This window comes from Pteronotus mesoamericanus, unplaced genomic scaffold (assembly GCF_021234165.1).
Source record: "Pteronotus mesoamericanus isolate MK-2021 breed Mesoamerican mustached bat unplaced genomic scaffold, CSHL_Meso_final contig_246, whole genome shotgun sequence".
In the NCBI taxonomy this organism is placed as follows: Eukaryota; Metazoa; Chordata; class Mammalia; order Chiroptera; family Mormoopidae; genus Pteronotus; species Pteronotus mesoamericanus.
In genome coordinates this window covers 8,533,893-8,561,629 of record NW_026555104.1, presented here as the reverse complement: position 1 = coordinate 8,561,629, position 27,737 = coordinate 8,533,893, and the positions used below count along the sequence as shown (strand labels likewise).

Here is a 27,737-nt window from a genome sequence, read left to right as displayed (position 1 = left end):
TCTTGACAATGCACTGTGGTTAGGTAAGAGAATGATCTTGATTTTAGGATATATATAGTAAGGTTCTTAGGGGTATAGGGTCATCATATCTGCAGCTTACTCTCAAGTGGTTTAAATTTTTTAAAGCATATCTGTTTCAGAGAGAGTGATAATACAAATGTGATTAAATGTTAACATATGTGGAATTTGGTTAGGGGATAAACCTAACTAACTCTTTTGTATTATTTTTGCAGTTTTTCTGTAAGTCTGAAATTTTCTCAAAATACATTGTTTTAAAAAAATTGAGCCAGAGCTGCTGAATTAGTCACCAGTGAATCAGTGACTATTTTAATTAACTTATGTATAATAGTATTTGTGTGTGTAGTGTTTGCTGACGTTAGAGGTCACCATTCCTTTTTTGTAGTTTTCAACTTGTATTAATATTTTTTAAAGCCTGGCATATAAGAAAGAAAAAAGAAATAATGGCTTAGCCATCAGGAGATGGGTTATTCTCTTAGGTGTGCAACTAACCTTTTAGTGAGATCTTGAGAAGATCACTGTCTCTGAGTCCCAGGCTCTTCATCTCAAAATATTTAGCGGCAGCCGGATAAGCTGACATCGATGACTAGGTTCTAGCAGTTCTGTGATGATGGCCTCTGGATTCACTGGCATGGTTGGAACTCTGTGACAGTGTTTATTTTCAGACACATGGAGAATGCCCAAGCGTTCTCACACAAGTCAGTTGAAAAGAATTGTGGAAATCAGACCTAGAAGACATCTGCTAAACCATCTCATCTGTCCCTCCGCCAGCAGTACTCACTTGTTCTCAGCACACCCTCTAAGTTTTGACCAGCACTCTCCTTTCTAGCTCTTTGTTGTTTTTCTTGAGACTTGTGTTTTTTAGTTCACCCTTTTAGTCATTTAAAAAGTGTGACTTTTCTTTACTTTAAAAGTTTCCAGTTCTTTTATATTTAGATTTTACTTTTAGAAACTGTAATTTACTATTATGGCAGAGATTAATAGGCAGGTGGACTGTTTTCCTCCAGAATAACAAAAGGATTTAGTTGATAATCAGTTGGATGTCTGATGGTAGTAATTATTATGACCAGAAAGTGATGGAAATGGGAATCACATTTCAGGATAAAAATTAAGATTTTTAAGCTTGTGTGTAAAAAAACGATAGATTAGGAAATGTAACAGGAAAGTTTCTTTGCTCTTACTAACTCTTTTAATATGATACTCTAAAAAAACAAAGAATGTAAGGATGTACAGAAATAGGCACTCTGGCCTTCTATTGGTAAGGATGTAAATTGGTTTATTCTTTTTTGGAGGTAATTTAATAATAACTATTAAAAACAGAAGATTATGCATGCCAGCTTGTGTTCCATTTCTAGAAATTTATCCTCTAGAAATGCTCATTGTAGCATTGTTTGTAAAACTGAAAACCTGAACAATGTTCGTTGTTAGATTATATTAATTATGACACAGCATACAATGGATTCTTATACAACTATCAAAAAATGTAGGAAGCTTTTTAAATGTTAATATAAAATGGATTTATTATTGCTATTTTTAAAATCATGATGAAATATATAAACCATAATATTTAACATTTTAACCATTTGTAAGTATATAATTCAGGGACATTAAATACATTTGTAATTTTATGTAACCATCACCACTTTCTAGATACAAACTTTTTTAATCATCTTCAACAAAAACTCTTTATCCATTAAGTAATAACTCCCCCCACCACTCAGAGATTTTTATATGGTGATATGGAACATTGCCCAAATACATAATTAGGTGATAGAGGAAGATTGACAAATAGTATGAATAGTGTGATTTGACTGTGGTAAATTATTATAATATGTTAATTACATGTAGGAAAAATCTGGGAGACTGTCTATATTAAACTGTTAATGGGGGACATTATGGAAGAACTTTACTTTGGATCATATATTTTGGTAATTTTTTTTTTGTTAAAAATAAGTATGTGTAATTTTTCTAAGAAAAAAAGATGTACTTTAAGTATTGTACTAAAACTTTGTGATTTTGATGCCTCTGATTTTAGCTAACAACAGACTTTCTGTGTGGTTGCTGATTTTGAGTTTATGTACCTAAACACTTTATTAAAGTAATGATTTTTCTTTTCACAGCTAGAGTTGGGAAGACATCACTGATTATGTCTCTGGTCAGTGAAGAATTCCCAGAGGAGGTAAACATCTTGATTCCTTTCCTATTTTTAAAATGTTTTAAATGTATCAGAAAAGAGTTAAAATGAAACAAATTCTACCTTTTTTGCATGTGTTTCCTTTCTGACGGTTGTGACTTTGAAAAGGCTCATACAATTTTATATAAGACATCTCTGATATACAGAGTAGGAGGAAGAATCACAGTAGATCTGAGTTCCTCTCCATCCTTTTAATTTCCTGCTGTTGACCTTGGCTAGGATATTTGTCAGCTCTGTGCCATATTTGTCTCATCTGTAAAATGGGAGCTGAGAAGAATATTAGAGATTCTCTAGTCTGTGTAATCTTTCTTTTTTCCAGTGTAAATTGTTTCTTAAAAATAGAATGTTATTCATAAGCCCAAAATAAAACAGGTGAGTATTCCTTTAGTTGAAGTTAGGGTGAAAGGTGTGGATCCCTATCTGCCTTTCACCTGACACCCCTAAATCTTTGAAAGAGCCACAAGGATTCTGACACACATATTTGAAAACCTTTATTATTATCCACCTCCATCATTTTACAAATGGAGAAACTAATTCATTCTGTCTTTGCCTACCTCAGAGGATTATGGTGGGTCTCAAATGAGATTAGATTAATAATGGAAGTGCCACTGAAAGTAAGGTGATTTTATTATCACTGGCAATATATTTATTTACAATTTGGAAGTTCCATTATGAGGGATCACTTCTTATGGCCTTATGTAAAGTCAGGATATTATTGTGGAGAATGGGACCAAGGCAAATGAGATGAAAATTAGTTTTTTTAATTTTCTTTCTTCACATAGCAGGTGTTATTGGTTCCACAGTTTATATTTGTCCTTTTTTAAAACTTGTTTAGGTAGGAATATCTGAATAATTTCAGTATTCAGACAGAAATATGATGTGGTAGTATTTTCAACAGTGGCTGTATGACCATTCATTATTTCTTTTGCTTTTTTTCCCCTCTTTAATAAGATGATTAAATAACTACTTAATTTGTGAAATGAAGTGTATTTTCATGTGTCGTTTATGGAATTAGCAACATTAATTATGATCGCTCAGGATGTAATACCTAAAAGTTATCTATGGTAGTTTAACTTATAATTTTATTGTCCTCTTGGGTGTGAATAATGGACTTTTAATTGATTAAAATCATCCCGTCTTTCTAAGAAATCTAATCATTAAGCACGAGACTTATTATATAGTCAAATCAGTTATCTTCTGGAAGAAATGAATTTTGATCATTTGTTTTGAGGATCATTTTAGATTAACATAGTTTCTCATTTGTAGAGTATCTTAAGCGTTCAACAAAACAGAAGGAAAACAACATATTTTAAAAACCTAATGATTTAAATGTCAAATTAATTTAGACACTGTTTTAGGCTGCATCAGATCTGAAGTATCCTTGTATGTGCTATGTCCACACAGGTAGAAATCTGTATTTTTTTAAGTGATTTATCATATAGCATTAATATGTATTTGCATTTCTGGTAAAGCACAAAAATAAGCATTTTTTTTAACAAAAAGAAGCATTTAAAAGTACAACAAATACCTGTAATAATAAGTATGGATGAAAGGCGCTTATATATAGATAAATTTACATAATCTGTTAACACATTTGATTGATAATGCTCAAAGGTTTTTCTTTTCTATGTTTGTTTTCAAATGAAGGTTCCTCCCCGGGCAGAAGAAATCACCATTCCAGCTGATGTCACCCCTGAGAGGGTCCCAACGCACATTGTAGATTACTCAGGTAATGAACGACCTAGTGACCTGTTGGGGGGGAGGCTGGGGGGGTAATTTAATCATCCTCAGAAAAGGTATTTACTGAGCTTTAAAAAATGTTGAAGAGGGGTGATCTTTCTTCTCCAGCAGTAGATGATCATTTACTATTCTTGTCTCATTTGTATCTTCTTGCTAATCCCCACGCAGACCCTCCTAAAGCCTCCGTCTTTCAGTTCTCTGTACCCTAATTTACTAAGCTTTATTTTCCATAATAATGAAAAGGAAGGAGGTATGGTAAGTGACAAGAAGTAGACAAATCATTAGGTCCCTTGAATTGGCATGTTTTATTATCAGGCATTCTATGATGATTTGGAAAGAGTTCTGAATTTAAGACACTGAATTCTAAATTTGTTCTTTAATTTTTCAGCCTGTGTCCCAAATGAAATAATAGTTAAAACAGTTGCAGCCTTTCTTACATTGTACAATAATAGAAGCACATCTATATTGCTTTTAATAATTTAAATTTTTTTAATACACTACTTGCTTTTTAATCATTAAATTGTTCTGGGGCTTTTTATTTTAGTTTTAAATTAAACTTATTGGGGTGACACTGGTTAATAAGATCATATAGATTTCAAGTGTACATTTCTGTGGTACACAATCTATATATTGCATGTGTGCCCGCCACCCAAAGTCAAATCATCCTCTGTTACCGTATATTTGTGCCCCTTTACCCTTTGCTGCTTGCTGCCTGGGACTTTTTCCTTGCAAAGGGTCATCTGTAACATGTACCCTCTGGTGGGTGGGTGATTTTGATAATGGGGGAAGCTACGTGGAGGGAAGAGGTATGTGGGAAATTTTTGTACTCTTCACTCAGTTTTGCTATGAACCTAAATCTATTTTTTAAAATGGATATAACTACATTGGTAATACTTTGTTTTGCTAAACTGGTATTCTGTATAGCCTAAAACAGAAATAGTGCTATGCAGTCCGAAACATGTACTCTTTCAACACTTAAAGTGTGACTAGGCTTAAATTGAAGTGTGCTGTAAGTGTAAAATGCAAGGGAATTGGGAAGACTTAGCATGAAACATAAGTGTAAAATAGCTCATTAATAATTTTTCTGAGAATATATTGGAATTTTAATATTTTTGATATTTTGGGTTAAAGAGTGATTTTACCTGTTCCTTTTTATTTTTCTTAAGGTGACTACTAGAAAATTCAAAATTCCATATATATGCTTGCATTACATTTCTGTTGGAGAGTACTGTGTTAGAATCTGAGGGGATTGGATACTTTCTGTTACAGTCTCATATCTAGCTTTATTTATAGAATTATTATTCTTTAATATATGTAGCCATATAATTAGGTTCACTTCAGTATTAGAATTGGAGCCTTCACCCACTGATTATTCAACATATGAAAAGATACTTTAAATGACTATTTAGCATAATATACAGTTGAAGTCATTTATGATATTTGTGTATCTCAAATAACAGGCATATTGGGGGAAAACATTTAATGTAAGATGATCTACATTCATATCTCAATAATGGTTTTGCTCTGCATTTGTGTGCTTCTTCATCCTACCTATGTCATGCATCCCTCATGCAACTTGGGGTGATAGGTACATCTGCTCATTGAGACCAGTTCTGGCCAGAGATAGGCTCTAGGGAGGGAATTCCTGACTCCTCATTCTCATGCCCTAGTTTTGCTTCTGGGACCTGGTTAATATTACTCATATCTGCTGTTTAGATCTTAAGCTTATATTACCCAGATTCTCATGTGGCCTTTTAACCTTGTGTGTGGATAGGCTCTTTGTCTGGGCTTCTGACTTTTCAGCACCCAGTCTTCTAGCTTGGGTTTCTGATCTCTTCTACCTGACCCTTCTCAACTCTGGGTCAGATACTGGCCTAGATTTATGACACAATGCCTCCTGCTCTTCTGTGTCTGAGTTATCCTCTTGTAAACTTGTCTATCAGTGCCAGCCAGCTTCCTTATCAATCTGTCCTTCCCCTGGCCTGCCCTTGTCTTTGCCACCGAGTCTGGCACCATACCGTGACATGAGGAATGAGGGATGTTTGGAGGGATGTTAGATGAGTGTTGCATGGATTTTAGCTTGGCCATTAGTTTTTTATGGACATGTGTAAAATATTAAACTCTTTTGTCTTTGTCATTTGTAGAAGCAGAACAGAGTGATGAACAACTTCATCAAGAAATATCACAGGTGAGTTAAAAAATAGTTGTAGATTTTTTGTGGGAAAACAGTGATGAGTCTAAGTCTGCTTTTTTTTGTTCTCTCACTTATTTTGTTGTTATTGCTGATTTTGAGTATGTATTTTTGCTGTAAGTTCTTAGGAACTCTTTCCTTTTAGAGACATACTAAGTGTTTATTATTACAAAAATACTATTAATTTGTTAATTTTTATTGTAGGCTAATGTCATCTGCATAGTTTATGCTGTTAACAACAAGCATTCAATTGATAAGGTATGAATATATGACTTTTTTCACTATATTTAGTTAAATTTCAGTGGGGGCACTTTCAAAATTGATTGTCAACTTAGAATTTTAGGGGTATAGAGGCCAGGTACTTCTCAGAGATCCTCATATGGCTTAGCTCATGTTAATTTTCATTTTAGGTAACAAGTCGATGGATTCCTCTCATAAATGAAAGAACAGACAAAGACAGCAGGTATTTTTTCCTCTCAAATTTTGTAAATTTAAAAATGTCAAGCTTACAAAAGAGTTGCAAGAAGTAGTATAATGAACACCTGTAAACCCATCACTAAATCCACCAGTTGTTACCATTTTGCTGCATTTGCTTTATCTATAGGTCTGTCTCCCTGCTTGCATACACATTCCTTTTTGGGGGAGAAATTATTTGAGGCAGCACAGATATTTGAAGAGCAAAGAACAGAATAGAGTTGTGATACTGTAATGATTCACACCTTTGATATTAAATATTTTGATAATCTTACATTTTTCTTTCTCAAACTGCTGCTTGAAAAGTATGTGTCCTCTGTCTTGAGATTCCCTTTTGATGAGGAATGGCTTTCTCCCTGTCATTTATTGCTCATAGTGTGGTAGACGTAAGAACACAGGAATTTGAGGCACTGGAATGACCTTTGAAATCTGCTTTGGCTGCTTATGAGCTTTAAGACTTTGACTTCACTGAGCCCATTTCCTCAGCCATCAGCACAGATGAGGATAATATCTGCTGTGGTTATTTTAAGAATCCAGTGAAATAATGCATGTGTGAGTGCTTTATACGTTCTTGAAAAAACTAGGCGTCTTCATTTAGGAATTTATACAGGGAGAATTCTTTGAAATTTTTTGGAAAATGCACGAGGGAAAAAGTAAGAGAACACATTCTGGATTTTTCTGAGCAAGATGGTAGTTGTCAGTATATACGCTTTGAGTTTTAAGTCAAAATGGACACAAAACATTTTTCTTGAAGCATTGTATAATTGAACATGTTATTTATGAAGGCTTTGAGTCTTTTTAAATGTTAGGAAAACAACTGATATCTATCTATGTATTGTACACATCTGGTCCTTTACTTGCTTTTTTATTTTTATTTTGTTTTTTTAAAATTTAATCTTTATTGTATTTTTTTCCCATTACCATTTAGTCCCCTAATAACGCCCCCCCTTTACTTGCCTTTTTAGATTTAATTTTTAATTGGGCATTTTTCTGCCTTGAAACCTAAAGATCTGGTCACTGACCCTTGTTTCTCAAGTCTACAGAAGGAGACTTGCGACTGAGATGGTATTGTATATGCTGTGCCTGCAGCTCTGATGGCTCCTCTTTGGTTTTAAATTTCATAGTGACTTACTGTCAAGGAGAGGAGAGCAGTATGATGAAGCTGCACTGTCCAGAGCAATAGCCTCTAGTCATTTGCAGCAATTTAAAATTAAGTGAAATGAAATAAAACTAAAAATTCAGTTTCTTGAATACACCTAGTTGCATTTTAAGTGATTGCAGTAATGTACGGTGCACGTGAAGAACATTTCCAGCATCGTAGAAGGCTGTGTCAGAGCGTCCACCTGCAGGCTCCTGGCACCTGCTTGTCTTGCTAATTACTGAAGCTGTTTCCAAAGGGGGACTCTTCAGAGAAGGCAGTTTTGCCAGAATCTGTCAAGTATCAGCTTGGACCATGGAATTTTTAAAATTTGGCTTTCCTGTGACAGCTTCCTAAAATACTGTGGTTAGTTTTGTGGTCCTTTTAGTATCATCTGAAAGTGGCTTTTAACATTTGGGGATCTAATTGAGCTTCCCCAGGTGCGGCCGTGCTTTTTCCCTCCCTGAATCATAGGAGCATACTCATTTTTCTCGTGGTTGGTTTGTCCCAAGGTGGTCTGTCTCTGTATTATATGGCCCTTATACTTTTGAATATCTTCCTCCCTTAAGTTTATATTAAAACAATTGTTTTATTTATTGATTTTAGAGGAAGGAAAAGAGAGAAATATTGGTTTGTTGTTCCACTTATTTACGCATTCATTCGTTGATTCTTGTGTGTGCCTTGACTGGGGATCAAACCTGCAGCCTAGGCATATTGGCACAATGCTCTGACCAATTGAACTACCCAGCCAGGGCCCTTAAGTTTATATTTGTTATACATGTATTCTTCGTAGAACTTCCTTGGGCCATTGTTACACTGTTTAAAAAATATTTTTTTCATTAACATATAGTTGGACTACAATATTATAGTTGTTTTTAGGTGTACAACATGGTGATTAAAAATTTATGTACTGGCCCTGGCCAGGTTGGTCGGAGCATCGTCCCATACACTGAAAAGTTGTGGGTTTGATCTCTGGTCAGGGCACCAGCCCAGCTTGCAGGTTCAATCCCAGGTCAGGACGTGATATGGGAGGCAACCAATCAATGTTTTTCTCTCACATTGATGTTTCTCCCTTCCTCTCTCTCTAAAGTCAATAAACATAGCCTTGGGTGAAGATTAAAATAATAATAATAATAATAAAGTAAAAATGTATATACCTCATGATGTGATCACCACACTAAGTCTAGTAACCATCTGTCACCATGCAAAGTTATTAACACCATTATTGACTATATTCCCTGTGCTGTACACTACATCTCAGTGGTTTGTTTATTTTAGAACTGGAAGATTGTACCTCTTATTCCCTTTCACCTTTTTCACCCGCCCCTTACTCCCCTATTTTAGCGATTATTAATTGAGGGTGCTCATCACTGTCATCTGAGGTACTTTATAAAAATGTAGATGCCCTTGCCCCACCCCTAGAGTATTAGAATTAGTAGTTTTGGAGTAGAGCTTGGACATGTGTATTTTTTTTAAGTTCACTAAATTATTTTGAGCACACCTTTAGTTGCAAACCACTGCATTTTTAGAAACTCTTCTGGCTCTGTTTGGAATCTATATTTGGGTTATATAGTAGATCAGAGTATTTTTATGCATAACTACACAAAGAGGGAAAATAAATACTTGCAAGTATTCCTATTGCAATCCAGAGTTGTATCAAGATGATTTTCTTTCCCTCCAAAAATCTCTTGCAGGGGCAGAAATAACAGTTCTCTGCTAGGCTAGTTCTCTTTGATCTCCCCATTTAGATTTCTGATAGGCCTGTCAGATTTAACTCATCTGAAACAAAATCTTTAATTCTCTGCCTGCCTCCCCCCAAAAAAACAACTCTCAATCTTTTCTGTCTCAGGAAATCTACTCATTTTGTCTAGCTAAAAACCTGTATATATATTTTTTATGTTTGCCTTTTCCTCAACCTCCGTATCTCATCTTCCAGCTGTAATATACCATATCATCCCATAAATATTTGTTATCTTTTAATAACAAATGACGGCGTTTTAAATGGTCCAGTAGATCATGTCATTCCCTGAGTAGTTTCCCCTTTTATACGTATGATAAAACCTACACTCCTCACTACGTCTGTAAGTGCTGACGTGTTTGGTTTTTGCTCATCTCTTCAGCCCCATTTCCTCTACTTTCATTTTGCTCAGGGTCCTCCAGCCACTCTGGCTTTTTTGTTGTTGTTGTTCTTTGGACTAAGGATGTTTTTCAGTTTGGGGCCTTAGTACATGCTGTCCCTTCTCCCCAGCCAGCTCTTCTCTGGCTTTTCGTATGGCAAATGCCATTTCATTTTTCACTCCTTGACCCAAATGCTGCCTTGTCAGAGAGATGTTCCCCTGATTATCACATATAATTACTGTATTTTTCCATGTGTAATGCACACTTTTCGCCCAAATTTTTGAGGGAAAAATAAGGATGCGCATTATACATGGATAGTACTAATTCCATATCTATATAAATGTTCTTAATTCTTTTATTTATGCTTATGCGTTAAAAGTATAATTCTAGAAAGCAGTAATGGTATCCGTATGCAAAATAGTACCCTGGAATGTGATAATTGGTTTTGTTTCTAAATATAAATTTAAAAAATTGAATTAAAAAACTAAAATGAAAGATGTTTTTCCTGAAAGTTTGGGCCAAAAACATGGGAGTGCATTATACATGGCAAAATGCAGGTAGTTCCCTTTCATTATTCTTCCCCGTATCCCCCTATTTGTTTTCTTCATAGCACTTACAGAATAGGAAATTGTCTTGTTTGTTTATTCGCTTATTGTCCATTTCCTGATTTTTACTACTAGAAAATCAGGGATGGGACTTTGCCTGTGTCCTTAATGCCTAGAACAGTACCTGGCTTCTAATAGGTACTCAATAAATATTTGTTGAATATGCTGTCTAGTGGGCTTGAGCTGACTACAATAGAGGGTTCATATTGAGGAAATTCAGTAAAGCTTATTAGTTAGAATGGGTTACGAGGTACATTACAATTTAAATCTAATGGGTTTTGCCTTCCTTACTATTACAATGTGCCCTGTTTATTTCAGGCTGCCTTTGATCCTGGTTGGGAACAAATCTGATCTAGTGGAATATAGTAGTATGGAGACCATCCTTCCTATTATGAACCAGTACACAGAAATCGAAACCTGTGTGGAGGTATGACTTATTTGATTTTGAAATATACTGTTGGTGAAGTCTCACTAAACTGAAGTCTGGAATAGGAGAATGAGAGATGTGGGATGGAATAAATTTCCTGCTGTTAGTGAAGTCATGTAAACCAAATCAGAGAACTTGAAGTTGGCCTCTGGGCTCTTTGTAGATGGTCATCTTGCAATATCCAGTAAGAAAAATGTGTTTTTCAGTTTCCTCAAGGAATCTTATTACCTTATATTGATAGTTTTAAAATTGTTTTAAGCTCTCATATTTACTTTCAGAGTATAAAATTTTAAACTTCTTCTTTTTTTTTTTAGTGTTCAGCAAAAAACCTGAAGAACATATCAGAGCTCTTTTATTATGCACAGAAAGCCGTTCTTCATCCTACAGGGCCCTTATACTGCCCAGAGGAGAAAGAGGTAACACCCTCCCCGGACCTCCAGTTTGTGTTAGTAGGGGCTGGGACATGTAGGTAGTAACTCCAGCATGATAGTGATTTTTTCAATAACTCTTGAGTATTGCCGTAAGCTTCTAAAATTTATTCATTGTTATGCTTATATTTTCTAGATACTCTTCTTAAAAGATATTCACATTAAATATTCAGAAAAGTATTCCAGATCAAATATTCTTTCCTGAAATGGCCTTAAAACAAACAGAAGAATTAACAATAATGACAACTAAAAGTCCAAGGACTTAGCTGAAGAGCTACTTACTTTGCTACTATAAAGTCCACAAAACCTAAAAACACACACAAAGGAAAAACCTGTGTAGTTATTTGACATGGGTCCAACATGTACAGCTTGAATACTCCCTTTTGTTTTATAACTAAGAAACACAGTAATTCCTTAATGAAATATCTAAAATTTAACAATGTCTTGCCATAGACTTTTAAAATTAATGAATTTTTAAATTAAGATATAACTCACATGTCATAAAGTTCACCCTTTTAAAGTGTATAGTTCAGTGGTTTTTAGTATATTCACACAGTTGTGGGATCTCACCACTATCTAATTCTGGAACATTTCATCACCCAAAAAGAAACCCTGTTACCCATTAGTAGTCACACCTGTTCCCCCAGCCTTTGGCAACTAGTGATCTACTTTCTGTCTGTATGGATTTGCCTTTTGTAGACATTTCATGCAAGCAGAATTATACAGCATGTGGTCTTTGTATTTGGCTTCTTTGATGTGGCATAATAATGTTTTCAGGGTACATACATGTTGTAGCATGTATCAGCATTTCATTTCTTTTGATGGCTAAATAATACTTTATTGTATGGATATGTTCCACACTATGTTTATCCACTCATCTATTGATGGACCTTTGGATTGTTTCCACTTTTGGCTATTGTGAATAGAATTGCTATGAACATTAACACACAAGTTTGAACATCTGTTTTCAATTCCTTTGAGTGTATACTTAGGAGTGAAATTGCTAGATCATATGGTAATTCTGTGTTTAACTTCACTAAATTGTATAATGGTTCCAGTTTCGCCACATCTTTGCCAACACTTTTTATTCCTTCCCTTCCACCCCCTTTTTTATTTATTATAGTCATCCTAGTAGGTGTTGAGTGGTATCTCGCTATTGTTTTGATTTGCATTTCCCTGATGATTAATAAAGATGTTCAGCTTCTCATGTGGATATTGGCCATTTGTATATCTTCTTTGGAGAAATGTCTAAGTCTTTTGTCTATTTCTTGAGTTCTCTTTTTGCTGTTGAGGTTTTGAGGGGGGAAAAACATGCGGATTTTTTTTTTTTTCAGGAAAAGTTTATAGTATAAGTGAGTGGTTGGCTCACTTTGACTTGTGGGCCAAATTTGGCCTGCCATTTGTTTTTTGTATAGCCTATGAGCTAAGAATACATTTTTAAATAGTTGAAAAATATCAAAAGGAGTAATATTTTGTGATATGGGAAAATTATATGACATTTAGAATCCATCATTCATTAATAAAATTTTACTGCAACAGAGCCATGCTCCTTTATGTTTCCTTTGTGTTTGTCTGTGGCTGCCTTCCTGCTACAAAGATGGTGTTGAGTATTTGCAACAGAGCTTGTGCGTGGTGCTGTCATCCCTCCGCAGTGCTGACGTGCACAGCTGAACTGCTGAGTGCTGCTTAGTGCACTGCTAATTGCACTGACGTGGTTATAACTTGACAGTATTTCAAGTACCAAGTGTATTACTGTACTGTGATGTTTTATTTTATTATCGGTGCTTTACCTCTATCATGCCAAAACAAGAAAAGAGTCGATTTTTAGTTGGCAAAGCAGATGTATGTTCTAAGCTCAAATTACAGTTCCAGCAAAGGAAATTTCCATATTTTGTACTCCATATGGCTATGCAGCTGAGGAGCTTTCACCCAGCCTTCAATTGGAACTCATTAGTCTTTGTGTAATGCCATGCTAAAAGGCTAAAGTCAAGAAAAGAATCTAATGTAATTTTGTAAACACTTTCCAAGCAATGAATGTGCCCAATTAAAATTATATGTTTATGGCTATGTATCAGTATTGGCAGTATATAACTTTTTCAGAGGTAATATATGTAAAATCTCATTACAGATCAGCATTAACAGATAAACATTTGAAATCAATTTTTATGATAGGGAACACTAATTTTGAACCCCAATTTAGCAAAATGTTGACTCCCCAAAAAGATTTTTATTTTTCTAGTTAGTAGACCTATATAGCAAATTTTTACTCAGTTACTATATTTTTTAATTTTATCATAAAACTGGAAATTTGATTCTCTCTTCATGGCATTCTTGATTTTGCCTGTTGATTATTTGCTTTGTAGCCCTTTACAAAAAAAAGTGCTGACCTCTGGTATAAATGATTAATCTGAGTTATCCCTTAATCTAACCCTGATTTACTTTTCCTTAATCCTGGTTTACTGTCCCTTAATTGGAATGCTTCTTTCTAATTTACTCTTAATCCAGAATTTCCCAAATTAGCCTCTTAATAATCACTAGGCATACTTGTTAAAAACACAGGATGCAGGCTGATTCAGCCAGGTGCTATATCTTAAATCAAGGAAATTTGGGAAACAGTCTCATAGAGATTTACCTCTGAGGCAAAATAGTGGTACATTAAATCCCCTCTATTATTGTGTCCTGAATTCTTTAATTGCTACTTTTTTCTTAGATCAATTATTAGTTTTACTAATCACCCCCCCTTCCCCAGTTCCCTGAATAAAATACCACCATCTGTTACTCATTTCTTAGGTGAACCTGAAGTAAAATCTTCATCTTTAGAGACTATCCCTTGTTTTACACAAGAACAAGCTTTGAGTCTAAGCTTATATTGGAAACTTTTATTCAGACAACAGTAATAACCTTGTAACGCAGTTTGGAATCATTAAGAGGATCATATGAAAAACTAAAGCCTAGACTGTAAATAAATATGTTTTCAGTATTGATGAACTCTGCATGGCCCGTGGAGCCCTCTGCTTACCTAATAATAAAAATATGTGACTTTTGTGTAATAATGTTTACTGTGTGAGGGTTTAACTAATACATGTGAAAAATGAGTTTATTACTATACAAAACTTTGCAGCTTTTAATGAAGTATAATTTTTAATACTTTTAAAAGAAGTCATATTTTGGTGTTATATTTTAAGGTGGTTAATATTTAACTGTCACATTGAGCCAATACATTGCTTAGAGCACTTTAGCTTCTGATGCATTTCAAACTTTCATGAAAAATATATCACTTTATTTTTCTTCAAATTACCTTTTTAATGTAGGTTTCTATGATATGAGGAATAACCACTTGCACAAAATAAAGCTATTTTTAGATTCTGTTTTGTATTTTTTTTAGCTAGTGCTACTTTTTGTAACATTTAGGTTATTATGTAAGAAACTTTTAAAAGGAGAGTAAATAAAATATAGCAATGTAATCTTCATTAATCTTGAATATCTAGTATTAGAATCACATTAATAGAAGCAATACCTTACCATTATTTATTTTTAAAAATTCACCCACTTAGTAATCTTTTATAAAGGAAGCCCTATCCAGTACTCTCTAAATGTTTAACTTTTTTTCCCTCAGTTCTTTCTAATCTCTTTACATTTCAGGTTTTATCTTTTTCTCATTATATCAAATTGCTCTCTTAGAGACCCCATTTAAAAGAAAGGAGGGATTGTGTATGTTTGGGAAAATAACTGTTTCCTTTCCTATTTTTAAAGGAATTTCTTCTCTACATTTGAGTTTGATAGCATGGTCAGAACTCATCATTACTCTTTTTTCTAGATAGCCATATGACTGAAGTTAGTAAGTATTAACTCACCTTACATGTAATTTCTGTGATTCAGATATATCCATCAGAGATCTATTTCCAGGTTTACACAGTGTTCACTGATCTTCCTGAAAGTTATATTTTCTCAAAATTGTTTATGGTGATTATCCTATAGCAATTATACAAATTAGAAGCTTGTGGGCCTTATTTTAAATAGTCAAATATTTGTTCTGTCCGTTATAAACCCTAAAACAAATGTTAATAAAGTTGTCAAAATATACTTCCAGCAGCATTACTTAAAAAGTTTTGTAGAGTCACAAAAGGTGGGATTCTTTTTAAATGTAAGTAATTCTTATCTGATAATAGGAAGTTAGTGAAAAGCTTTTACATTTACCAACCAGTGCTGTTTTGCCACCTGTTTGCAGATAAGCACATTTTATATCCCAACTTTAACAAACACTCATGCAGAAGTGACAGATTAAAACATTTAGTTTCATTCTGCTACCAGAAGGTTGATAGTCAAAAATCAGCAGTTCATTGTACCTCAATAAAGCTGAATTTTTTTTAAAAATCAAAAGTTGGGAAGGAAAGCCCTCAGTAGTTTTTATAAATCCACTGAGATTCTTTATGAAATGAGGCAGGACATAAATTAATAAATATTTCTTTATATGACTGGGAGAATGAGTCTTTTCTAAAGAGGAACTCCTCTCTTGCCTCTCCTTGGAAGATCTGTGGTCATGAAGGGAGAGTTTGACCATTCCAAAGATTGGTACTTATTTATTCAAAAAGGTTTGGGTATACAAGTAAATGGCTTTTCTTTAGTTCATTTTTCATGTTGGTTGTATTTAGTGTTACATATTTGACAGTGAGAAAAGTCAGAATTATTCTTAGCCTTACTTAAAATCATATTTTAATTAAAACAATTGTTTCTTTTCTCAATGATTTATAGATGAAACCAGCCTGTATAAAAGCCCTTACTCGTATATTTAAAATATCTGATCAAGATAATGATGGCACGCTCAATGATGCGGAACTCAACTTCTTTCAGGTAGACCTCCTCTTTTTCTAACGTTTGCATATCTTGGTGGTTTTTTCTTCTTTTTTTTGGCTGAGAAAAGTTGTAAGCATTCATTAGCTTAAACAATGATATGTTGATAAACTTGAGATTCTTTTATGTAAAACTATCTTTCTCATCAAGCTATTTTAACTCTGCCTAGGGTACAAAACTCTCTTATGCATAAGAATTGAGGAGACTCTTTGGTAGCATCATTTCATGGTGCACAATGAGTATATTAGGTTGACTTGAAGTCTGAACTCCGAATTATTTTTCTTTCTTGGTTTTGTATAACATAGCTTCACAGAGAGCCCTGTGTTTCAGAAATGTGATGGGGAGCATAGGGACAGTTTCTGTCCTTCTAAGTATGACATATTTTACATAAATAAGACAAGTCAGAGACCATCATAATTTAGAATTTGTTTCTGTTGGTTTCAACTCATTGATTTGATTTACTTTATAGATTAATATTTTTATATATTATTTGTGGTTTTAATGCTGATGTTAAAAAAAACTATTTACTTTTGCTAGAGAATTTGTTTCAACACTCCACTAGCTCCTCAGGCTCTGGAAGATGTCAAGAATGTAGTTAGAAAACATATAAGTGATGGTGTGGCTGATAGTGGATTGACTCTAAAAGGTGAGTGAATGGTGTCCCCCACCCCCCCTTTGAACTTCATAGTTTCAAAATTTGGTAGGTGAAGGTCTTCATAGCATTATTTATATTTTAATAAAATGTTAGTATTTACTCTTATGGCTAAACTCTAACATGGATATGTAGGAGTTGGAAGAGACAGACTATTTAGTAGGCATCATTATCCTTACCGTTAGCATAAATCAGAGGGAGGGAAATTAGTTAGATCTCAGGAATGCAGAGGTTCATCAGAGGAAAAGAGATTTCTGGAACAAATTTATCTGAAAGTTTTTTCAACTCATAAGCATCCTTTAAGCAGAAATTATTTTTAGGGAAGACATTTTGTCTATTAGTCATATTTGCCAAGTACAAAAGATAGAATCATAATCAATGAAAACCAGAATTTTTTACTATAAAACACAGAGATCTATAAAACAATTTCCTTTGCTTTTATCATATAACTTTGTAAGTGTCAGTATATTCCTTGGGATATATTTTTGGCCCTTTCTTCTGATGTCATCTCTTGCTCACCTGGGTGTAAACATGAAATGATTTTGAAATCAGCTCTGTTTTTATTGAGATACTTACGATTTTGTTTTGACGTGACCTTCAATATGCAAAACTTATATGCATATGTTTATGAATGTAGCTCTTGCCATTATGTGTTATATGCTTTTCTCACATCAGCTGTATTTACTAACTCATTTTATTTCAGGTTTTCTTTTTTTACACACACTTTTTATCCAGAGAGGGCGACATGAAACTACTTGGACTGTGCTTCGACGATTTGGTTATGATGATGATCTGGATTTGACACCTGAGTATTTATTCCCCTTGTATGTACCTTTGGCTTGCATTTTCACTTGCCACATATTTCAAAGTTTTATTTAGCACATAGGAAGGCTTTAGGGTACTCAGGAATAATTTAGATTTATAGAGGGGTTTATAACAGAGTTTCTCAACCTCTGCTTTATTGACATTTTGGTCTGGGTAATTCTTTCCTGTAGAGTTGGTTCCATGCATTATAGGATGTTTAGCACATTCTTAGATGCCAGTAATACCTCCTCCCCCAGTTGTGACAACCAAAAATGTCTAGCATCTCTAGAAATTGCCAAATGTTCCCTCAGGAGTGAAACTGTGCCCAGTGGAGAACCACTGATTTATAGCATGGCTCAACCTTTTCTTTTTCTTATGGAAAGTAAAAGTATTTTTGGAAATTCATCTTATAAACTGTTTTTGAAATCGAGAGGAGAAATATTGATATATTGATTAGCTTTTCTTTTTCTTTTTCATTAGTCCTTCTCCTCCCTAAGGTTTATAACCTGTTCTTAGCTCAGGATAATATAACTATTTTTCCTAAATAACCAGTCTGTGGTTATTTTCCTTTAGATAATGCTACTTTTAAGTTATGTTTGTTTAAAAGTAGACCCAGAGTCACCCTGAAACAGGAGACGACCTTGCTGTGGGATGGCGATGGCACTCCTGTAACAGGGAAGTGACTGCCCAAGATCTGGCCTTTGAGGCGTCAGCCTTTCTTCTTCACTTTTTCAGCAGCATGTAATCTTCATGATGTCCTTTTTTAATGTTAGCATAGCACCTCTAGCTACCTATGTAAACCCTCAGAAAGGCTTTGTTGTTTTTCTCTTTCCCTATTATTGAGGAAGAAGAGTTCTTCTTCCTGGTTGGATATCTGGTCTATTAATCAGTTCTAAGTTGAAACCTCTCTTGTGAAAGTTATTAAATCTTGGCTTAAATAATTTTCCAGACTTTTCAGTAAATCTATATTGAAAGAATGAATGTGTTCCAGGACCTTTTTGTCAAGTTTTCTTTTCTGTGCCATTTACATGGATAGATAAATTCTATAAGGGGTTGCTTATTGCTTTGTTAAGTATGGCAGTGAGGAAACGCCATCTCTTACGGTTTTGTGGTTTACGCTCTTATCTCTTTCAGTTTCTTTCTGTTCTCTGCCTTGAGTTTTCTTCAGAATAGCCTCTTAGAACCACCACTTGAAGCTTTCTAGCTTTCTTGTTACACTCTCTACTTCTGTCCTTCAGTGTTGCTAGATTAAAGGATACGTAAATACAGATTTGGCCGTGGCACTTCCCCTCAAGACAGTATAAAGCCCAAGCTTCTTAATAAGGTCTACAAGGTCATTCCTGATCTGCTCATGCTCACTCCCTGCCTTCATTTTAGAAGTAAATACTAAACTATTTATAGTCCACCAATCATGTTTTCCACTCAAGTCTTTTGCCCAAGGTATTTTCACTCTCCCTCCCGCCCCTCAATTTAATGCCTCTTATCTTTCAAGTCTCAATTCAGGTGACAGTGTCTCTCAGCAGTGCTGACACCTTTCCACCCCCAGGCTGTTCGTGTCCTGTGGGCTCCCCAAGCATCTTAGCTGACCCATACTCAACGCTCTGCTCTAATTCTGCTGAGGTAGTGAGGTTATTTGTTTGTGGTTCATCTCCTACTTGAGTGTGGTTTCTTAGAGGTAGGAAGCCTGTCTTGTTTTTATGTCCCTAGTACTTAGCTGAGTGCATTTTGATAAATGTTTATTGAACTAAAATTAGGGTGGGTCAAAAAGGTCAAATCAGGCAGAAATAACATCTTTTTACATCATTTTCAATTCATTACAGTGTTGACATAATTATTATGACTTAATAATTTGTATAGAAGGAAGAAACCCATTACGGTTTAAACAGAATTATTTGTAAAATTTTTATTTCAACCTGCCCTTCATATATTTAAGAAAACTTTACATGTCAGCTTGGGATGAGCGTCATGACGACCCCTGAGGGCTGCCATGCCTCTCCCGTGACTTTTCCTGGGAAAACCTAAATGGCTCAGCAAACATACTTTGTAAATGGTGTTACCCCACAAAAAACTTGTTGCAGTTTTATATTCATTTCTTAAATTAAATTTCAATATTTGATTAATGATTTGTTTTAAATTTTTTCATCAACAGGCTAAAAATACCCCCTGATTGCACAACTGAATTAAATCATCATGCATATTTGTTTCTCCAAAGTACCTTTGACAAGCATGATTTGGTAAGCTTTTAGCTGCAGTTTTCCATGATAAAATATTTTTCACCAAGTATTTGATAACTCTGTTCCCTTAGCCATGGGGTACTCGTGTCACAGAGCCAAAAATTGCTTATACTCTCAAGTTAAACTAGCAGAAATACTTTCTTTTATTTATTTACTTTTATTTTCTCAAGATGAAAAAGTCTGGTTTCTATAGACTCTTGCATAAGTTTTCTTATATATATGTGAGAAATTTTCTTGATAAAATGTAAAATTTCTTTTCGTGTGTTAGTTTTTAAAAGCACAGCTTTACTAGACTAGGGGGCTCTTGAGTTTGGGGATTATTTTCTTAGATGTCTAAACATTATGTATTCCTCCTTGGGTTTCTTCAGGATAGAGACTGTGCTTTGTCACCTGATGAGCTTAAGGATTTGTTCAAAGTTTTCCCTTACATACCTTGGGGGCCAGATGTGAATAACACAGTTTGTACCAATGAAAAAGGCTGGATAACCTACCAGGGATTCCTGTCCCAGTGGACGTGAGTATAGAGCTCATCTGTTTCCTTTAACGTTACCACCAGTTTAAAATTAAGGTGCATTACATTAATCATTTTGCCAGTTTCTCAGATCTTACAATGTGCTTCAATCATAATAAGCAGGATTTATAGTGCTGCTATCTCTAAGATGAACTTTAGATGTTCTAGAAATTTATCAGGAAGGGATCTGTTTGCTTTTGGATGATGTATAGGGAAACACTAATAAGTCTTACATCAAAAATGAGCTAAATTTTAATACTTTCTTGATTAAGGGAACCGGAAACACCATTGCTACTGCACAATTCTTGTATCTTCAGAATATGGGAAGAGCATATTTTACTTGACACTGAAGATTTAATTTAAGAGCTTTTTGTTGTTGTTTTTTTTAATGTATTCTTAGTGAGGGTTTGTCTACAGCCTGGGTACAGCGTAGCTGCCATTGTATGTAGGATACTAAGAAAATCCTCTGGTCATATATGATGACATAATTACGTGAGTCTTGGTAAGACTAACTTTTTAACACCAGAACCTATTCTTTTTTCAAATCATAAGAAAGGCTAACTGATTTCAAGTACCTTTCAGTTATTTTTGCTTCTTTCACAAACCTTTTTAGATTTAACTATCATTAAGTTCTCAGCTAGCCATTAGTTGCAGTATACTGTGTATTGGGTTGGGCCAGAAAGGCTGTATGGCTTTTTCTGTAAAATAAAAGATACATTTTTCCTTTTCACCAATAACTTTATTGATTTGGATATTTTGAGTATGTTGGTATACTGAACATACCAACCTGTCTTCCGTGTGGTATAACGTTGATTGTTCTCAGTTAGTGTTTTGATTTGATCACTATCAATTTCAACTGGTCTACATGACTGTGGAGCATCATCCAGTGAGAAATCTCCAACATGAAACTTTGCAAACCACTTTTGACATTTTAGATCAGTTACAGCACTTTCTCCATATACTGCATAAATCTTTTTGTTTGCATTTTTATGCTTTTTGAAATAATAAAGCATAATATACTGAAAATTGCCTTTATCTTTAATATTAAAATGGCTACACAGAAAGTCACCAATTTGATAAGTTTTTTTTAAACAGACACTGATATGACAGCTGTTAAAATACAGTCTAACAAAATTGTTTTGAATGGAGTTAAAGACAACTAAGTGCTACTAGGGCCATCTTACAGAAAAAAACCAAAAGAACTTTTTGGCTAGCCCTAACTTGGGGAACAGATTATATAAAAAAATTCCACCTCTAGCCCGGTCTGGATTGAGTGCTGGCCTGTTAACCAAGGGGTTGCTGATTTGATTCCCAGCCGAGGCACATGCCTGGGCTGCCGGCCAGATCCCTGTTGGGGGGCATGCAAGAGGCAACCACCCATTGACGTTTCTCTCCCTCTTTTTCTCCCTCCCTTCCCCTCTCTAAAAGTAAATAAATAAAATCTTTTTTAAAAAAATGTCCAGCTCTAGATTGCATCAGCAACTCACTGCTTGTGTATGTGGCCTTGCTCTCTCTAGGCAGGTGAAGTAGGTACAGGAATCCCGCCGCATCCTGGATTCTGCTCCCTTCCCTGTCCTAAGAATGGCATTGTAGGAAAAAGCATGTTGGGTGAATGGGAAATTAAAGCAGTCTGACAAAACGTATCTGGGTCTGGTGGTAAAATTATTTAAGATATTGGAATTTTTTTTCTATAAATGTTCCTTGAGGAACTTTTCACATTTTAAACTCTTCTGTTTCCTAGGCTCACAACCTATTTAGATGTACAGCGGTGCCTGGAGTATTTGGGCTACTTAGGCTATTCAATATTGACTGAGCAAGAGTCTCAAGCTTCAGCCATTACAAGTGAGTATCCAAATACTAAGTAGTAAAAAAATTAGAAAAAAAATTTAAGATTTTACTTCTATATGTAAAAAGAGTGAAAATAAACATATATTTGCTAGTCATCCATATCTACACTTTTACTTGTTTTCCTTGTGATTTGGTCATTTCTTTTGAGTTGAGATGCTTGGTTTTATTGTTTATCAAAAAAGAAAGAATAGAGGTTTTACTTTGGGTTCACCTCTGAGGTTACTCCACTGATGACAATCAAGGAGGGCACGGGCATTAAAAGTATGGTTTGTCCTGTGTTTTAATTTTCTTTGAACATTAAAAACAATGACAGTAACACATGATCCTCATATTGAACTAATTGTACATATCTCAGCTTTGTAACCATTTTCCACATGAATCAGTTTTTCACAAATCTTATAATTCTTGCGAAGCATTGTCCTCCACTTAAAGAAAATCCATGGGTATGGAAATAACACACTAGGGGGACTGATATTTCCAGAGTTTCTTACATCCTAATTGGTGGGGGGTGGGGAGGGAAATGCTGTATCTTACAGGAAGCTTCAGTACAGGAAGACACCCAATTTTAAATTTACAGAGCAAGTACCCTTTAACACTTAAACAATGAGACAGTATTTAATTCGGTAAAATGGAGGCTCAGTGAGCTTGAGTGGTACCTAATTAGTTTGTTTGTTTTTTTTTCTTTTTAGTAACAAGAGATAAAAAGATAGACCTTCAGAAAAAACAGACTCAAAGAAATGTGTTCAGATGTAATGTAATTGGGATGAAAAACTGTGGGAAAAGTGGAGTTCTTCAGGCTCTTCTTGGAAGAAACTTAATGGTGAGGATTCTCAGAAAATACAGTTTTATCCAACAGATTCTTATACTTGCAAGTTTACATATTTTTTATAGCCATTAAGCTTTTTAGATGATTACTGGATTTCAGTGACCTGTGTATATTAGTAAAATCTAAAGTGTAACAATAATCCTATTGAACTGGCTTTATCTTTGTTTTGGGGTGGTTGTTTTTTTTAACTATTTTTATTTATTTTCAATATACTTTTTAATTCAATTTATTGGGGTGACATTGGTTAATAAAATTGTATAGGTTTCAGGTGCACAATTCTATAACACGTCATCTATATATTATGTGTTCACTATCCTATCTTTGTTTTTTTGATGATGTTAGCTATCATTTGCCTTTTTTTAAAGCCAGTGTTTAGATGAGGATTAAATGAATACACATGTGAAAGCCCTAACAGTGCTTGGCATGAAGTAAATGTACAGTAAATACTTCAGACTGAATACTGAAATCTTATTCTAACTACTGCTTTGAGTAAGGAGACTGACGTATTTCCAGATGAGTCTCATATCAGATGAAATCACAGCATAATGAGAATTGCCAGCAGGTGGCTCTGGAATATAATTTCATTAATAGAGTTTACTTCCTTTTCAGCTACTGCTTTCACTCTGCTGAACAAATGCATCTTTTGTCTTAGACCTTAAGAACTAAGAAACATAAAGTCAATATCCCCTTTGTACTCATAAATAATAGTATATGGAAGAATGTTCTTTTGTTTATGACAGACCCACATGTCTATGTATTGATGACAATTAGTTGCTGTAATATCTTACCGTAAATACTGAAATTTTTGGTTGTTTTCAGAGGCAGAAGAAAATTCGTGATGATCATAAATCCTACTATGCGATTAACACTGTCTATGTATATGGGCAAGAGAAATACTTGTTGGTAAGAAATTCTCTGGAATATAAAGACTATTAATTATTTGGTATATTTTTAAAAGACTCTTTGAAAACTAATTAGGTTTAATTTAATGGCTGTTCATGGAACTTTTGTGTGATTTTTTTTTTCACCTGGTTTATTCATTGAAATTAATTTTAATTCCTTAATATATTTGGTGATTACATGGGTATAGCTGTAAGTAAAAAAATGTATCTATTTGTGTACTTAATTGTATGTTATACTACAATAAGAAAGTAAAAAAAAAAAACCAACTTTCTACTTTTTTTGTACTTTTTAAAAAAAATTATCCTCTACTCTTAATTAGAAATTAGTATGAAAACCTTAGTGCAGGTGCTTGATAATATATCTGTGATCTGAATTGAGTTTTATCTATTTAGCGGGAAAGGAATATAGGTAGCAAATGTGTGAGCCTAAAAAAAAATGAAAGAATGATAAAACTGAAAAGATACTATGAAATGCAGTAGGAAGAGAGCATATATTAACCAGTCAGATTTCATTTTGAGCCCTAGTCCACAGTGGATTAGCTCTGTTACCTCAAGCAAGGGGCTTGCTTTCTCCGAGCCTGAGTTTCTTGTTGAGTTAACAAACAAGAGAAGCTCCTAACAAGTGACAGGTACTAGAAAAAGTTCATTCCCTCTCTTTTTCTTTTTTGGAAATAATTTATTCTGCCAGACAAATGATTGATTGAATTTTATACATATTTTACTCTTTATGATAAAAGTTTTGTCAGTTTCTTATTAAACCTAGTTTTCCCTATTCTTTTCCTACTAGTTCTAACTAGTGTGTATTCAGTAAATATTGCTGACTGTTAGCTTTCCTTTTTTTATTCTTATATTACTCTTTGTAAACTAGTATCTTTAATGTCTGAATATGCACGCTGTATTTTATTTGAAATATATTGAGTCACTTCTGATGCTCCACTTCCCCTTTCTTCTCCTCTACAAAGATATACTACCTTACATAACTCAGTGCTGAATTTCATCTTGTTGGATCATTATCATATCAAAGATGAGTTACTTCTTTAGAAGTTTTATAGTTAACATTGAAAAAGTGTAGGTAGTAAAGTAGAACAAGAAGACCATAGTGTAAAGAGGTCTTAGCTTTCTGTTTTTTATAGGTGGGGAGAAAAGGTAATGTGGAAAGAAAATGGGTTTGGAATCATATGTGTGTTCAGATTTTGGTCTAGTGATTTGTTAGATATGTTATCTTAGGCGGTTGACTTAGTCTGGTTTATCCTGTCTTCCTATCTATAGAATGTAGAGAATGCAGGTAAAGGGCCTGCCTAGCACACTCCAGTCACTCACTAGTCAAGTTTTGTAGACCTTAATCACCTTTTTAATTCACAGATCAGAGGCTCCATGTTTATCTGCACTTCCCACTTCTAAAAATGGTCTGAAAATTTATGCTTAACTAGTATTTTTTAAATTAGGAACAAGTTAAACAAGTAATTAAACATCATGACTTCAATTATACATTGATATTATGATACTTGTTTCTCATTATCTTTTTCTTTTTATAAGATGCACGATATTTCAGAATCAGAATTTTTAACTGAGGCTGAGATCATCTGTGATGTTGTATGCTTGGTATATGATGTCAGTAACCCCAGATCTTTTGAATACTGTGCCAGGATTTTTAAGGTTTGTTTCTCTTGGTTTATAACTGAGTTTAACTTTATATGGAGTTTAATGGAATTGTAATGTGGTGTTTTCTAACCAAGAAAATCACTTATGGAGCTTTTAAAAAAAGACATACATCTGTGTCCTGTTTCTAAAAGTTCTAGTTTTATCCTGAGGCAGTAAGGTCCTAGACATTTGTGTTTTTAAAAACATTTTCTCCACATGTGACTCCAATATGTATTCCTGGTTAAGAAGCTCTATACTAAAGCAAGGTCTTCTTGGCTATTAGGAATGCATGTGGATTATATATTGCCATTTACATCAAGAATAATTATAGATCATGGGGAAGAACCAGAGGCTTGAAAAAGTATTAGTCATTTTGAGATTATCAATAAGAATCAGAGTAAAAAACTATATGTTCAAAGGAATTTATTGTAGCATTGTCTTTAATAGCAGAAAATGGGAACTAATTCAAATGTCTAAGAATAGAAGGATGCTTTACCAAATTACGATAAAATAATCCACCCTGGCTAGGTAGCTCAGTTGGTTATAGCATCGTCCTGATACACCAAGGTTGTGGGCTCCGTCTCCAGTCAGGGCACATATAAGAAGCAACCAATGAATGCATAACTAAGTGAACAGATCATTGTTTTTCTGTCTCCTTCTCTTTCTTGCTCCCTCTTTCTAAGATCAAAAATAAATTTAAAAAAATAATCCAATGAACTATTAAGCAGCCATTAAAAATAATGGTATTGAATTCTGAAAACATGATAGATTCAGTATTATATATTTTTAGATATTTATATCCAGCATGACTGAAACTATATAAACATGTAATATATAAATGTGTGTACTTAACGGCTAAAGGTAACGTGAACATAGTAGCTGGTGTGGCTCAGTGGATTGAGTGCTGGCCTGTGAACCAAAGGATTGTAGGTTCAATTCCCAGTCAGAGCACATGCCTGGGTTGCAGGCCAGGTCCCCAGTTGGGGGCACACGAGAGGCAACCACACGTTGATATTTCTTTCCCTCTCTTTCTCCCTCCTTTCTCCTCTCTCTAGATATAAGTAAATATTTTTTTTTAAAAAAAGAAAGAAAATAGTGTGCTTTAGGATAGAGAAATTTAGGTGGATTTCTTTTTATTTCAAGATATTGTGTCTTTTTAATAAAGATTTTTTTTTCAAATTTCATTGAATCTGAAGAGCATTATAGTTTTATATTGTTAGCAGCATTAGAAAAGTGGCCCTGGTCTTATTTATGAGACGGACCTGAACTACTGCCTGCCTTTGCCTCTTAGCTCACTTACTCTTTGAAATTATTGATGCTTTACTGCCTATCCAGAGAAAATTTTTAGTACACATTTAATTAAACTCAGTAGTTTTTGAACTTACTGTCAGGTTTTGATTTCCTTTTTTATTCCTTAGCAACACTTTATGGACAGCAGAATACCTTGCTTAATCATAGCTGCAAAATCAGACCTGCATGAAGTTAAACAAGAATACAGTATTTCACCTGCTGATTTCTGCAGGAAACACAAAATGCCTCCACCTCAAGCCTTCACCTGCAATACTGCTGACGCACCCAGTAAAGATATCTTCGTTAAGTTGACAACAATGGCCATGTACCCGTAAGTACTCGCTCTGTCATCGTGCTCACACTGCATGGTCCATAACAACATTGCATGCCGTTATTTGCCATGAGGGTGGGATCTTTCTTTGTCACATAGAAGTTGTTCAGCAACAGAAAGAGACTTTGTAATGAGAAGGTGCAAATTTGAGTAAATGCAAGTTTGGTTTGGATGCTGTAATAAAATTAAACAAACAGTACTTCCAACAGCATTTGTATATTTTTGAGCAGGCTGTAACTATTTTAATAGGATAGTACAGGAAAATTCAGCCCCCCTACCCAGCATTAAAAAATACAGTAGTCTTACTGCAATAAAATGGGGTTGGCACATTCTGCTTTAAGTTCTTAAGGCATTTTTGTGTGAACTAAAAGTTCATTTTTATGTTTTTATGTTGATTAATTGACCTTAAGTGTGTGAAAGATTCTAAAATCTTTTATGAATTTAAATTATGGGTATGTTTGAGTTCAGGATATAATGTCTTTTGTAAGTGCTATAAAAGGTAGTTGGAATTGGA

At 34.4% G+C, this 27,737-nt stretch overlaps 1 protein-coding gene across 5 annotated transcripts in view; it reads left to right on the top strand.

The window, feature by feature from the left end:
* The window catches only part of RHOT1 (ras homolog family member T1), a 56,521-nt gene that overhangs the window by 13,915 nt on the left and 14,869 nt on the right, over positions 1-27,737 (top strand). For all 5 annotated transcript variants that reach the window (XM_054573147.1, XM_054573148.1, XM_054573150.1 and 2 more), the window contains exons 2-18: positions 2,139-2,197; positions 3,860-3,941; positions 6,097-6,140; positions 6,348-6,401; positions 6,554-6,606; positions 10,797-10,905; positions 11,220-11,321; positions 16,086-16,184; positions 16,722-16,830; positions 17,540-17,660; positions 19,790-19,874; positions 20,243-20,388; positions 22,127-22,227; positions 22,923-23,053; positions 23,879-23,962; positions 25,498-25,617; positions 27,021-27,223. In XM_054573147.1, coding sequence (XP_054429122.1) covers positions 2,139-2,197; positions 3,860-3,941; positions 6,097-6,140; positions 6,348-6,401; positions 6,554-6,606; positions 10,797-10,905; positions 11,220-11,321; positions 16,086-16,184; positions 16,722-16,830; positions 17,540-17,660; positions 19,790-19,874; positions 20,243-20,388; positions 22,127-22,227; positions 22,923-23,053; positions 23,879-23,962; positions 25,498-25,617; positions 27,021-27,223 — 1,702 coding nt within the window. The remainder of the gene's footprint in view (positions 1-2,138; positions 2,198-3,859; positions 3,942-6,096; positions 6,141-6,347; positions 6,402-6,553; positions 6,607-10,796; positions 10,906-11,219; positions 11,322-16,085; positions 16,185-16,721; positions 16,831-17,539; positions 17,661-19,789; positions 19,875-20,242; positions 20,389-22,126; positions 22,228-22,922; positions 23,054-23,878; positions 23,963-25,497; positions 25,618-27,020; positions 27,224-27,737) is intronic.